The sequence below is a fragment of the Chiloscyllium plagiosum genome, unplaced genomic scaffold, assembly GCF_037043375.1.
Source record: "Chiloscyllium plagiosum isolate Xiang-an unplaced genomic scaffold, Cpla_swu_hap1 HiC_scaffold_2, whole genome shotgun sequence".
Classification (NCBI taxonomy): domain Eukaryota; kingdom Metazoa; phylum Chordata; class Chondrichthyes; order Orectolobiformes; family Hemiscylliidae; genus Chiloscyllium; species Chiloscyllium plagiosum.
This window is the reverse complement of record NW_028270140.1, coordinates 10,428,325-10,442,204: the sequence shown is the minus strand read 5'-3', so window position 1 is coordinate 10,442,204 and position 13,880 is coordinate 10,428,325. Positions and strand designations below refer to the sequence as shown.

At 41.6% G+C, this 13,880-nt stretch overlaps 1 protein-coding gene across 2 annotated transcripts in view; it reads left to right on the top strand.

Moving 5' to 3' along the window:
* The window catches only part of mtap (methylthioadenosine phosphorylase), a 204,727-nt gene that overhangs the window by 138,949 nt on the left and 51,898 nt on the right, over positions 1–13,880 (top strand). For both annotated transcript variants that reach the window (XM_043718939.2, XM_043718941.2), the window contains exons 5-6: positions 1,298–1,400; positions 3,535–3,774. In XM_043718939.2, coding sequence (XP_043574874.1) covers positions 1,298–1,400; positions 3,535–3,774 — 343 coding nt within the window. The remainder of the gene's footprint in view (positions 1–1,297; positions 1,401–3,534; positions 3,775–13,880) is intronic.

Sequence of the window (13,880 nt, the reverse complement as noted above, 5' to 3'; positions counted from 1 at the left end):
GCTCCTTGAAAGTGGAATTGCAGGTAGATAGGATAGTGAAGAAGGCTTTCGATATGCTTTCCTTTATTGGTCAGAGTATTGAGTACAGTAGTTGGGAGGTCATGTTGCTGCTGTACAGGATTTTGGTTAGGCCACTGTTGGAATATTGCGTGCAATTCTGGTCTCCTTCCTATCAGAAAGATGTTGTGAAACTTGAAAAGGTTCAGGAATAAATTTACAAGGATGTTGCCAGGGTTGGAGGATTTGAGCTACAGGGAGAGGCTGAACAGGCTGGGGCTGTTTTCCCTGGAGCGTCGGAGGCTGAGGGATGACCTTATAGAGGTTTACAAAATAATGAAGGGCATGGATAGGATAAATAGACAAAGTCTTTTCCCTGGGGTCGGGGAGTCCAGAACTAGCGGGCATAGGTTTAGGGTGAGAGGGGAAAGATCTAAAAGAGACCTAAAGGGCAACCTTTTCATACAGAGGATGGTACGTGTATGGAATGAGCTGCCAGCGGAAGTGGTGGAGGCTGGTACAATTGCAACATTTAAGAGGCATTTGGATGGGTATATGAATAGGAATGGTTTGGAGGGATATGGGCCGGGTGCTGGCAGGTGGGACTAGATTGGGTTGGGATATCTGGTTGGCATGGACGGGTTGGACTGAAGGGTCAGTTTCCATGCTGTACATCTCTATGACTCTATGACAGCAGATCTCTTTCCTTCCTTTCAATGTTTGTAATGGGATGTTATTGATCAGGAAATGCAGGAAGGCATTTACTTAATCACTCTTTCAAATGACTACACTAATGACATTGGAGCAATTGGCCACAATTTGTAGGATGCCACTGGAGTGTAGATAATCCATAATGAAGATATTCTGATTTCCTTTGATATAATTTATTATGGAGAAAGTGAGGTCTGCAGATGCTGGAGACCAGAGCTGAAAATGTGTTGCTGGAAAAGCGCAGCAGGTCAGGCAGCATCCAAGGAACAGGCGAATCGATGTTTCGGGCATAAGCCCGAAGAAGGGCTTTTGCCCGAAACGTCGATTCACCTGTTTCTGATTCCTGAAGAAGGGCTTATGCCCGAATCGTCGATTCTCCTGTTCCTTGGTTGCTGCCTGACTTGCTGCGCTTTTCCAGCAACACGTTTTCAGCTATAATTTATTATGGCCAAGATGAGGCACAAATGGAAGTGGACATATTCACAAGATGTTTTCCTGGGAAGATTTTATTACATCATTTCAATGATCAGTCACACAAGTGCTCTATAATTCCATATGTGTTACATAATTTTGGTTCATTAAATCACAGAACAACAAAAAGGCATCAGACGTTCTACGATGGGTGTTCAGCCAGTCCAGTCGGAGTCTGTCACATTTCAATGGCTGATCCATTCTGCAGGAAATCCAGAGAGGTAAGTGACACATTATGCTGTAGGACTAACTGGGTATCTTGCTGACTTGAGCCACAGATAATGCAACCAAATTTAAATACCGCTCCTGATTCCACCATCTCTCACCTCCAATCCCTCAATCCCCTTCTCATTCCTTTTCCTGTCTCTTACTAGGTCCCTCCCTCCCAGCTCCTCCCATCCTTTGTTCCTCCCCACTGCTTGCTCCCTCACTTCCTACTCCTCCCTCCCTCCCCTTCCCATCTTCCCCTCCTTTTTTTTTCCTTCCTCTCCCCTCACCATCCCCCCCACCCTTTCCTCCTTACAATTTCCCCGCTTTTGCTTTGTGGCTTCAACTCACTGACTATTTCCCCATTCCCTTTGCAGCTTCCTCCCTGCTCTCTCCCACTTCTACATTCATCCTCACAGCGTATACTCCCAACATACCTTGATGCCATAGACTTGCTTCCAGAGTGGGCAGTGTAAAGTTTAACGGAGAAATGTAAGGGACAGTGAGGGGCTATGGGGGTGGGAGGGAGTGAGTGTTAGTTATCTTCAAGTTTGTTTTACACGATTCAATGAGATCGCCGGCAATTTGTGATCTTCAGCAATGCCCCTCTCCCCTGTTTGCACATCTCCCTTTGTATCTGTGGTTAACTGAATTCAATCAGTGATTAAATCTACTGCAAAACATTAGGCCATTACATCTGCTGCAGAACCGTAAAGACTTTCTTAATGATGAGATGTATGTTCTTGAAATGTAGTGCAGTCTCTCTGACCAGAAATGGAAAACTTGTACCTTATTTCTTATTTCTCAGTCCTACTACTGCATATAATAAATTGTTAGAGGTTTTTTAACATCGACACATAAAAGAAAATCTTTTTTCCTCGTATCTTTCCTCTCTTCATCCAAACTTCCATTTTTGACACAACTTCTTATTTCTTTGTTATTTCTTGGTTTTATTTTTTCTGGGTCTTTACATCTCCTTGGCTAAGAATATTGACTTTTGGTCTTGCAGTTCAGTAAGCTTACTGGTGCCCATCCCCCTTGTCATCCGATCACTAGCGCATACTTCCAGTAATTTGTGACAGTAAAAATATTTGAAACTGAAGGTTCAAATAGGAAATGTTACAAGGCCACTCATCAGCACTTTTTGCTATTGTTTTCATTCACTGACTGAGGGGTTAGCCATAAATCCATTCATAGGCACAGATAGAGGAGCTTCAACATCATATGTTTTAGATTAGATTACTTACAGTGTGGAAACAGACCCTTCGGCCCAACAAGTCCACATCGACCCTCCGAAGAGCAACCCACCCAGACCCATTCCCCTACATTTACCCTACACTATGGGCAATTTAGCATGGTCAATTCACCTCACCTGCACATTTTTGGACTGTGGGAGGAAACCAGAGCACCTGGAGGAAATCCACACAGACACTGGGAGAATGTGCAAACTCCATACAGACGGTTGCCTGAGGCGGGAATTGAACCCGGGTCTTTGGCGCTGTGAGGCAGCAGTGCTAGCCACCGTGCCGCCCAAGTAAAAGTAAAAGTAAATAATTTGCATTTATGCAGTGCATATGGTGAACACCTGCATGTAAGAGTGTGGTGTTGCGTGAGGGATGAAAGTTGGTCAGAATAAGCGGAGAACTCCTCACACTTTATCATAAAAATGCGAGGAGATTTAATCTCCCTTAAGTGCCCATTAACACAAATTGGAGATCTTGCTTTAAGCAATAGACCTGTCACCTGGGTGTGTTACAGTGGAACTGAGCTGGCATTTATCTGTTGCAGTATGATCTGGATAGAAAGTCAGTGTTCAAAATATTGTGGGGAAAGTAGAACAGCTACATTTGTCACCACAGCGATCGAGATCTAGTCCTTGCTGCAGGGTGTTTCTCTAACAAAATAGCAGATCCCGGATCTACTGCAGTTTAGCTCCACTCTCCTGCATGCATCGTGGTTGACACAGTAACCTGCTTTAAAAAAAGAACTGTGTTTGCTCATAAGCATGTTTTTGTACTTATAGCTGGTGGTTTTATTTGGGCCTTTGCATTGAGCTTGCTTTAGCTTTTCGGTATTGTCCTGTTATCAGTATTGTTGATGAATGATAATCCCTAACCATTGAATTGATTTCATCAATTTGAATTTAAGGTGCTGCTGGATGTTGTAAAGAAACTGGGGATTCGACACCATGAGAAGGGGACCATGGTTACAATTGAAGGTCCCCGTTTCTCCTCACGAGCAGAAAGTCTGATGTTTCATCAGTGGGGCGGTGATGTCGTCAACATGACTACTGTCCCTGAGGTGGTACTGGCTAAAGAAGCAGGCATCTGCTATTCCAGTATTGCCATGGCAACTGACTATGACTGCTGGAAGGAGCATGAAGAAGCGGTTAGTACCATATACAGCTTTTAAAGTAATGAATGAGCAGCTCAGCGCTATAGTGTTACAATGTGACCTTATTGCTAACAGTGGGGAGGATAAGTGTAACAAATGATTTATGTCAAGAATAACCGATGCTTTTCCAACAACTGTTTAAAGCACTTCTCTGTTTTAGATTAAGACAGCAAATGCGGGAAAATACCACAGTGGAAATAGTAGCATCGGTGAGGAAAGAACTTTAATGAATTTTGTTTCACAGATAGTGTCAGACCTGCTATGGATTTTAATCATTTTCTTTGCTTATTTTGAATTTCCAGCATCCACATTAATGTGCCTCAGGATATCAGTTTTATTTCCCTGATTTTTATACTAAACTGACTCCACCTGAACCTAAGACCATAAAACATAGGAGTGGAAGCAAGGCCATTCAGCCCAGGAAGTCCATTCCGTCATTTAATCATGGCTGATGGGCGTTTCAATTCCAATTACCCACATTCTTCCTTGAAGATTACATTCCAGAATTTAATCCTGATACTTGGCTTTCAGATTCTGTTCAACCTTGTCGGAAATTTTCTTAGAATTTGTTTTATTGTCACATGTACTCAAATGAGTACAGTGAAAGGTTTCTGAGTCTCCAGTTACAGCGCCATCTCAGGTACAAAGCTACTCCGGTGCTTCAATTATAACACCTTAGAAAATAGAGAAATAAAGAGTCCAGTATTGCGGAAATAAAACTTCAAAGCAGTGGTCTTCTAACGCACTCCATGCTAGCCCCCAGCCTCCAGTCCCACCGCCCATTGGTTCCATACCTCTCCGAGCTTCCTCTCAAGGTTCATGAGGCCGGGAGATCACTCTGGAATCACCTCGCGACCATGCTGAGGCCATTGCCAGGCCGAGAGACTGCCACATACTGCTGGAGACTACCATGCCGGTCCCAGAGGATGCTGCGGGAGACTACCACACCAGGCCGCGATGACCCCTAGTCGTGTCTGTCCTGAGGCCGGGAGATCGGTCTGGAGTCACCTTGAGACCAGGAGACCATGGTGGGGCCATTGCCACTTTGGGCTGGGTGAATCCCTCGTCGTGTCTGTGCTGAGGCCGGGAGTCGAGGGAAGCAGGAGTCATCAGACTTGTAAAATGTCTGCTGAACATAAATATCCACATGCTGGCATATGTTGCTAAAAGGTACACAAATCAGTCTGTTTATCTGAAGGAAAACTAATGTACAGCCAAAAAGCGTGTGGCTATATTATAAGGTTATGCTGTTCTACGTTAGGATGCTGACTGCAGCATATTACTAGAATGTAACACACTGACTGAGGCATAAAGTTAGTGTCACATCAATACTACCTCTATTTTGAAACGTGTAGGAACCCTGAAATGCAGTATTAAATGCTTTATGCAAAGCATTTTTGAAACTTTGGCTCTCTCGTAGTGAAGATGCTAAACCTTACAGGGGTATTGGTTAAACAGCATCTCTTTATTGTAGTTCTTTGACTGTTTGGACATTACAACAGGTCCTGTCTCAGTTCTTACAGTAAGTCTGCACATGCATTTTCCACAGCATGTGACTAATTCATGCTTCGCTACTTGAAATCTGCCAATTCAACTCACCCCAGGAGACGAAACTGGAATCTTTCGATCTGGACAGCTTAGGGGCAAGCCACAGAGGGAGCTGCATTTTCATTATTCTACTGGAAGAGTATTAGACCTGACAATAGTGGATTGTTGTGTTCTAACTTCATGCAGTATAATTAGACTGGAAAGTGAAAAATATGGAATTACTTTCTGTCTAGCATGCAGAATTCAATAACTACCATGAGTTATCAAATGTAGTCAACAAAACCATCATCTCATGAGAAAACGGCTATCAAATTATAGTAACAAAATCTTACTGCAAAGTATTTTGGAGGTAAATAGAAATTACTCAGTTGATTTAAGTTAGTTTGAAACATCAACAGTTCCAGCTACCTGTGTGGTTAAGGTAGTCCTGACAGATAAAAAAATTTAAATGTAGGATGAACTTCTTAAAACACCTTTGCAAACATCTTTAATCAGAGATGTTAACACTTACCAATAACTACCAGTTATCTACATTAGCTCGTATGGTAATAAGGATATTTGGGAAAAAGTGAGGACTGCTGTTGCTAGAGATCAGAGTTGAAAAGTGTGATGCTGGAAAAGCACAGCCAATCAGGCAGCATTCAAGGAGCAGGAGAATCAACATTTCGAGCATAAGCTCTTCAAAAGGATATTTGTACAACCTAGAATTGTTCGCAGATAACCAAGTAATTGAGCAAATAAATTTCCATTTATCTAGTGTGGCTATCAGAGTTATGTCCACTAACCTGAAAATGCTGTGATGTGGAGGTGCCAGTGTTGGACTCGGGTGGGCAGCTGAGAAAGGAGCAACATTCCAATAGTTTGTCATTTCAAATAAACCTGTTGGACTATAACCTGATGTCATGTGACTTCTGAAGCTGAAAATGCTAGTCAACACACCTGCGCTATTCGGGCTTTGCCAGAAGATAGAGTTAGGCAAATAGCTACTGTCAATAAATATGATGTGGAGATGCCGGTGTTGGACTGGGGTGTACAAAGTTAAAAATCACACAACACCAGGTTATAGTCCAACAGGTTTAATTGGAAGCACTAGCTTTCAGAGCGCCGCTCCTTCATCAGGTGGTTGTGGAGGACACAATTGTAAGACACAGAATTTATAACAAATATAAATTTGCTATAAATTCTGTGTCTTACAATTGTGTCCTCCACTACCACCTGATGAAGGAATGGTGCTCCGAAAGCTAGTGCTTCCAGTTAAACCTGGTGTTGAATGATTTTTAAGTCAGTAAATTTATTTACACTGATGGTAAGTATCAACAGGCATTTTTACACCAATGGGAATATTTATACCAATCAGGAATGGCCAGAAAAAAATTGTTTAATAATGTTGATAGTAGAAACTGCTTATAGTTCAGAAAATATTTAGATTATCTGGTTTGACGATGCTGTAGCTTTAAGAGGTTATTTTGTCCTGGTTTATTTTAACTAACTAGTTAAGCCCACTTGAGTAAGCAGCTTGGGAGGCTTTGGGTTGTGTTATTAAACAGCCTGATTGAGTGTGGCCAGCTCTCACAGATTAGGATTTCTTAGTTTTGTTTTTTTCAGTAGCATCAGAAGCTATTGAGGTCTCCACAGAATTGGAGGCTTCAGTGAATTTCTCATGGCTGCTGCTCTCTCTGAATTTTCTCTTGATTGGAGAAGTGCATGTGAGAATCTGTGTCTGACTTTACCTTGTGTTTATGGGTTGTTACTATATTGGAATGGTTAATTAGTAATAGTTAATGTATCCATTGTTCTGTTAAGTTTTCCAATAGAATTAAGTTATTCCAAATTTTAACCGCAGTATTTAAATAAATTGTGTTTTGCTTAACATCAAATAGTTTGACATTGCATCTGGAACAGGCACTTTACATTTGCCTCTAAGATAAAAAGAAGTTAGGGTCTAGGTTGAATATTTTGAGGGGTGTCTGATCTGGTACATAACACTGGCAATATCACTCTTCTCAGGAACACCATGAAGAATGTTTCCAGTAATAGCTTGGGTAATTATACTAATTGGCTGTTGCCAGCAAATATATTTAGATAACTGGTTGCAGATTAGTGACATTTTCCAGAAAGATAATAATATGGAGTTGCTGGTTACGATTACAAGGATTCCTCACACGAATTACTTACTAAAAGTCAAGTTTCCGCTGCTTTTGATTTTTACTAATATGAAGTATTAATTGTCATCATGGTTCTAAGATCCTCATAGTGTCTGACATATTGCAGTATAATCTTTGTTCTGATGGTTATTGTATATAATGTTCTGCATTCCTGAGAATTATGTTTTGCAATCCTGTTGTAATATTGCCATGCTTTTTACCAAATGGGAATATGTAACTTTCAGGCAAAAAAAGAGATATTGATGAAGAAATTCTGGGTATCCTTCAGTTCTGTAATGCTGCTGGACTTTTATTGTTGAATTCGATATAAACTGACCAGATGCTGAGCAAGTTTTTTAAAAAATGCTTATTCATAGCTACCACATTTTTAAAAATGATTTATTTAATATGTAATAACCTTCATGGTCAGTTCCTACAATTATGGTGTCATATTGTATTCTGGCAGTAAATTAGATACATGCAATAAACTTCAAAGACCAGGAGGGGGAGTGTTGCATGTAAAGGAAGGGGGACCAATGCATGCTCACTAAACACATGTGACCCACACTCTCTCTTGGAAGCAAATACAGTTGTTAGTGTCCTGTGTGAGACTATTCTAATTTAATATGGTGATACATTAAAAGAGTAATTCAGCAGTGCTGAGAAACTAAAAATAGAAAGCTCACCAGTGACTAAGACTAGATGAAACAAAAAGCCTATTAGTGAGTTAGACGAGATAAATGGTGTTCATTTTCCCACATAAGGACTCTTAAGGAATTTCCTTAAGCTGAATTGGAGGCAGTTCAGAGAAGGTTCAGCGGATGATCCCTGGTATGGAGGGACTGTTTGCTGAGCAAAGGCTAAACAAGTCGGGATTCTACTCACTGGAGCTCAGAAGAAAAAAAGGTGATCTCGTATGAATATATTGATGATCAAGTCAAGGAATCCCACAGCACAGAAACAGACCCTTTGGTCCAACTTGTCTATGCCAACCAGATGTCCCAAACTGAACTCGTCCCATTTGCCTGCATTTGATCTATAATCCTCTAAAAGAATATAGATGTAGATTCTTAAAGTGCTTAACAAGTTAAATGATGAGAAGATGTTTCTCCTCATGGGAGAGTCTGGGACCAAAGGGCACAGTCTTAAAATAAAGGGGCGCCAATTTAAGCCTGAGATCAGGCACGGTGGCCCAGTGGTTAGCACTGCTGCCTCACAGCGCCAAGGATCCCGGTTCGATTCCAGCATCAGGCAACTGTCTGTGTGGAGTTTGCACATCTCCTCCATGCCCACCCACCCCCCAGCCTCCCCGCCATGTCTGTGTGGGTTTCCTCCGGGTGCTCTGGTTTCCTCCCACAGTCCAAAGATGTGCCGGTCAGGTGAATTGGCCATGCTAAATTGCCCATAGTGTTAGGTGCATTAGTCGGAGGGAAATGGGTCTGGGTGGGTTACTCTTCAGAGGGTCGGTGTGGACTTGTTGAGCCGAAGGGCCTGTTTCCACACTGTAGGGAATCTAAACAATCAGGAGGAATTTCTTTTCTCAGAGTGCTGTGATTCTTTGGAAGTTGTTGCCACAGGGAACTGTGGGGGCAAAGTCCTTGTGTATATTTAAGGCTGAGATCGTGAGGGTCTTGATTATTAGGGGAATCAAGAGTTACAGGGAAAGGGCAGGAAAGTGGACGGGAGGAATGTCGGATCAAGAATGATCCTGTTGAAGCATGCTTGAGGGGGCCAAATATCCTACTCCAGTTCCTATTTCTAATGGAATAATCAACATGTTAGTCTCCAAATAGGGAGACAGATACCTGTCCCAGTTTTTCTGTGTGAATTGTTTTTATACAGCCAGTTATATTCTGTGTCTAATCAAAAGATGCATACAAAGAAACGTCTTAACTAAGCAATTCAGGCAGCATCTGAGGACAGGCAAAATCGACGTTTCGGGCAAAAGCCCTTCCCGAAACGTCGATTTTGCCTGTCCTCGGATGCTGCCTGAATTGCTGTGCTCTTCCAGCACCACTGATCCAGAATCTGGTTTCCAGCATCTGCAGTCATTGTTTTAGTTAAGACGTAGGTAAAAACAATCTTAGTTTCACTGTGATTTCACCTGTAGGATATTTGGCCACACATCAATTGATAAAGAAAATATTGTGTTGTAATTTTCTTTTATTAATTCTTTGCATGTGGGTAACACTGGCAAGGCTATGTTTATTTGTTGTTCATCCCTGATTGAGGGTGGGTTTTAAGCTCCTGTAATGTGTCGAGAGTGTGTTTCTGGGAAAGCACAGCAGGTCAGGCAGCATCCAAGGAGCAGGAGAATCGACATTTCGGGAATAAGCCCTTCATCAGGAATGGTGAAAGGCTTATGCCTGAAATGTCGATTCTCCAGCTCCTCAGACGCTACTTGACCTGCTATGCTTTCCCAGAAACACACTCTTGACTCTGATCTCCAGTATCTGCAGCCCTCCCTTTCTCCTCCTGTAATCTGAAAACATTGTGAATAGTTTGGTGGAAATTACAGCATTCTGATCCATTGGCAATGTTGGAACTGCAATAAATATTCAAATTGGCTGGCACGGGATTTGGAAGAGAACTTAGAGAGGATGATGAGTCTGTGACACTTCTTCCCTGAAAAAGAAAAGGGGGACAAATGTCCCTTTCATTTAAAATTGGTGAGTTGGTGCAGGGCTTCACGTGGTTTGTGCATTGGGAGATCTAGAATTCAATACTAACCATATGAACTGGTCTGTTTACGATAATGCCATATCTCTTGGATATAAATTCACCAAGGGCATAGGGCAGCAGATGGTAAATCAATTCCATACCATTTTGTCTGGTAACATGGTGGTTCAGTGTTTAGCACTGCTGCCTCAAGCACTGGGACCCATGTTCGATTCCAGCTTGGGGTGAGTGTCCGTGTGGAGCCTGCACCTTGTCCCTGCACCTATGTGGGTCTCGCCAGTTGCCTCGGTTTCCTCCCACAGTCTAAAGATGTGCAAGTTAGGTGGATTTTCCATGCTAAATTACCCATAGTATCCAAGGATGTGCACATTAGGTGGATTGTCCATCGGAAATGTAGGGTTGTCTGGGTGGGGTGCTGTTTAGAGGGGCAGTGCAGACTCAATGGGCCAGATGGCATTTTTCCGAACTGTAAGCTTACTTTAACTTTCAATGGGTCACTTTCTTCTGCATCAGAACCCGTAAGCCAATTTAATAAACCAAAGCAAAATGTGACACTGAGAAGATTAGTTGCCTCGGTACAGTATATAATCCATTGGTTAGCATATTGTTTTTAGACTTATTTATTTGTGTTAACACTCCTGTATTATTTTAATCGGTTTAATTTATAAGTCAGCAGATGGAAGCTAGAATCTGATAGAAACAGTGCTCTAAAAATAATCCACACATTCATTAGTATGACATCATGCATTCTGGTATGAAATTGATTGAAGTCCAGTTTTTTTTTGTTGTTCGCTCTTCACAGGAAAATCCCCACCCACTCCTTTCATATACAGCTGTTTCCAATACAGCCAACACCTGACTAAAAGGGTCTGTTACCTTAAAAGAAATAAAGCTATTCCAAGTGCATTGATGAGGGTAAATATTTAAAGTTAACTCTTCAGGGCTACCATTCTTTTCAAGTTGAGGAATCACGAAGCAGTATATGGTGATTTGGATGTCTGCCAGGAAGTCCACAGTTAATGTCAAAGAGGAACAGGATGGGTCAGGGCTATGTGCAAAGCTGGAAGTCCATCCTTTCCAGTATGACAATGGTCACCAACACCAGTGCCACACTTTTGGAGCCAACTTGCACAACATCTTGTGGCCAGTTTTTTCAGCTTTCATTGCAGTACAAGCAACTTCTACCCAGAGGACTGAAGTCATGCAAAGTCAGCTTGATGCCTTACACGTTTGGACTGCTGCCATTGTGTTTAAGGATACTCAAAGACGTTCCTATGGTTTTACAGCATTCAAATTGTCTGATCTTCAGCGGAATGTTAGAATTGCTGAGGCGTGCCCTGGGGAGTAGCAATGACTTCATATGAATGTAGGAATTCAGTACAGGGTTAGGCCAGTTGGACTCTCGAGACTCTTCTATCATTCAATAAGATCATGGCTGATTACTCTGCATTCCTAGCTACCCTTAATAATTTCAATAAATTAATATAAATTCATCCTCTGCCTTCAAAATATTCAAGGATTCTTCGCTTCAATAGGTGGTAGAAGCAGAATTCAACAAAGAATTCTCTCTGTCTCTGTCTTAAATGGATGACGACTTATTTTTCAACAGTTAACTTGTTCTAGATTCTCCCACAGGTGGAAATGTCTTTTCCACATCATAGAGTCATACAGACATACAGCACAGAAACAGACCCTTCAGTCCAACTCGCCCATGCTGAGCAGATATCCGAAATTCATCTAATCCCATTTGCCAGCATTTGGCACATATTCCTCTAAACCCTTCCTGTTCATAAACCCATCCAGATATCTATTAAATTTTGTAATTGTATCACTTCATCTGGCAGCTCATTCAATACATGAGTGAAAAAGTTGCCTCTTAGGTCCCTTTTAAATGTTTCTCTTCTCATCTTTAACCTGTGCCTTCTAATTTTGGACTCCCTTACCCCAGGGAAAATACCTTGTCTATTCACCCTATCCGTACCCCTCATGATTTTATAAACCTTCAGCCTGCATTGCTCCAGTGAAAACATCCCCAGCCTATTCAGCCTCTCCCTGCAGCTCAAACCCTCCAACCCCGCCAATATCCTTGTAAATCTTTTCTGAACCCTTTCAAGTTTCACAACATCCTTCCAATAACAGGAAGACCAGAACTGCACACAGTGTTCCAACAGTGGCTGATGTCTATGCTGTCAAGATCCCTCAGACTCTTAACATGTTTAATTTACGATCTCTGTTATACTTCTAAACTCCAGCTCTGATGAAGAAGTTTCTCAACTTGAAACGTTAGCTTGCTCTCTCTCCATGGATGCTGCCTGACCCGCTGTGATCTCCAGCATTTGTTGTTTTCAGTACCGATTCTAGAATCTGCAGTAATTTGCTCCTGCAGTGGATAAAAACTGAGCTGTCCAAACTTTCCTCACTAGATGACACACCCATTTTAGGTTTTAGTCACATAAACTTATCTGAACCATGTCCATCACAATTACATCCTTCCTTAAATAAGGAGACCAATACTTTGGACACTACTCCTGATGTAGTCTCACCAATGCCCTTTATAACTGAAGCATAACGTCCCTACTTTTGTAACCAATTCTTCTTACCATTAAATAATAAAACTCTATTATCTTTTCTAATTACTTGCTGGACCTGTAAAGGAATGTTTATGATTCATACACTAGAATACCCAGATCTCTCTGCAATCCAGAGTTCTGCAAGCTTTCATCATTTAGGTAGTATGCTTCTTTTTTGCCTCTTCCTGCCAAAATGACAATGTTACCTTTTTCTCCTTATCGTACCCCATTTACCAGATGTTTGCTCACTTATTTAACCTATCTGTATAATTTTGTAACTTCCTTACTTCTTCCACACATCTCACTTTCCGACCTATCTTTGTGTCATAGGCAGTTTGAGCAACTATACTTACAGTCCCTTCATTGGTGTCATTCACAATTGTAAACGGTTTAAGGTCCAAACACTGGTTCCTGTGGTGCACCATTTGTTATACCTTGCCAATCGTGACATCATCCAGGACAGAACGTCTACTTGATGGGAACTACATCAACAAATGTTCATTCTTTCCACCATTAATGCTCAGTAGCAGCATTGTGTACTATCTACAAGATGCATTGAAGAAATTTACCTTCCAAATCCGTGTCCACTATCGTCTAGAAGGGTAAGGGCAGCAAATATATTGAAACACCGCCACCTGCCTTTCAAGCCTCTCACCATCTTGACTTGGATTGATGTCACTGTTTCTTCAGGGTCACTGGGTCAAAATCCTGGAATTTCCTCCCTAATGGAATTGTAGGTGTCCCAACACCAAATGGACTGCAGCATTTCAGGAATGCAGCTCACCAGTACTTTCTCAAAGGCAGCTAGGGATGGGTAATTAATAATGGCCCAACCAAAAATGCCCACATTCCATGAATGAGTTTAAAAAAAAACTTGAAAAGACCTAGTTCTTCCTGTTCTCTGCTTCCTTTATGGCAGCCAATCTTCCATCCACATCAATATACGATATCATTTTCTGTAATAACTTTTTTTGTGCCATCTTCTCAAATGCCTTGTAGATATATATGTACAGTACATCCACCAAATCCCCTTTATCTACAGCATATGTTAATTCCTTCCTACAGAGAAATCCACTATAATGTTTAAACATGATTTCCCTTTCACCAGATCATTTTTACTCTTCCTGATTAGATTTAGATTACTTACAGCGTGGAAACA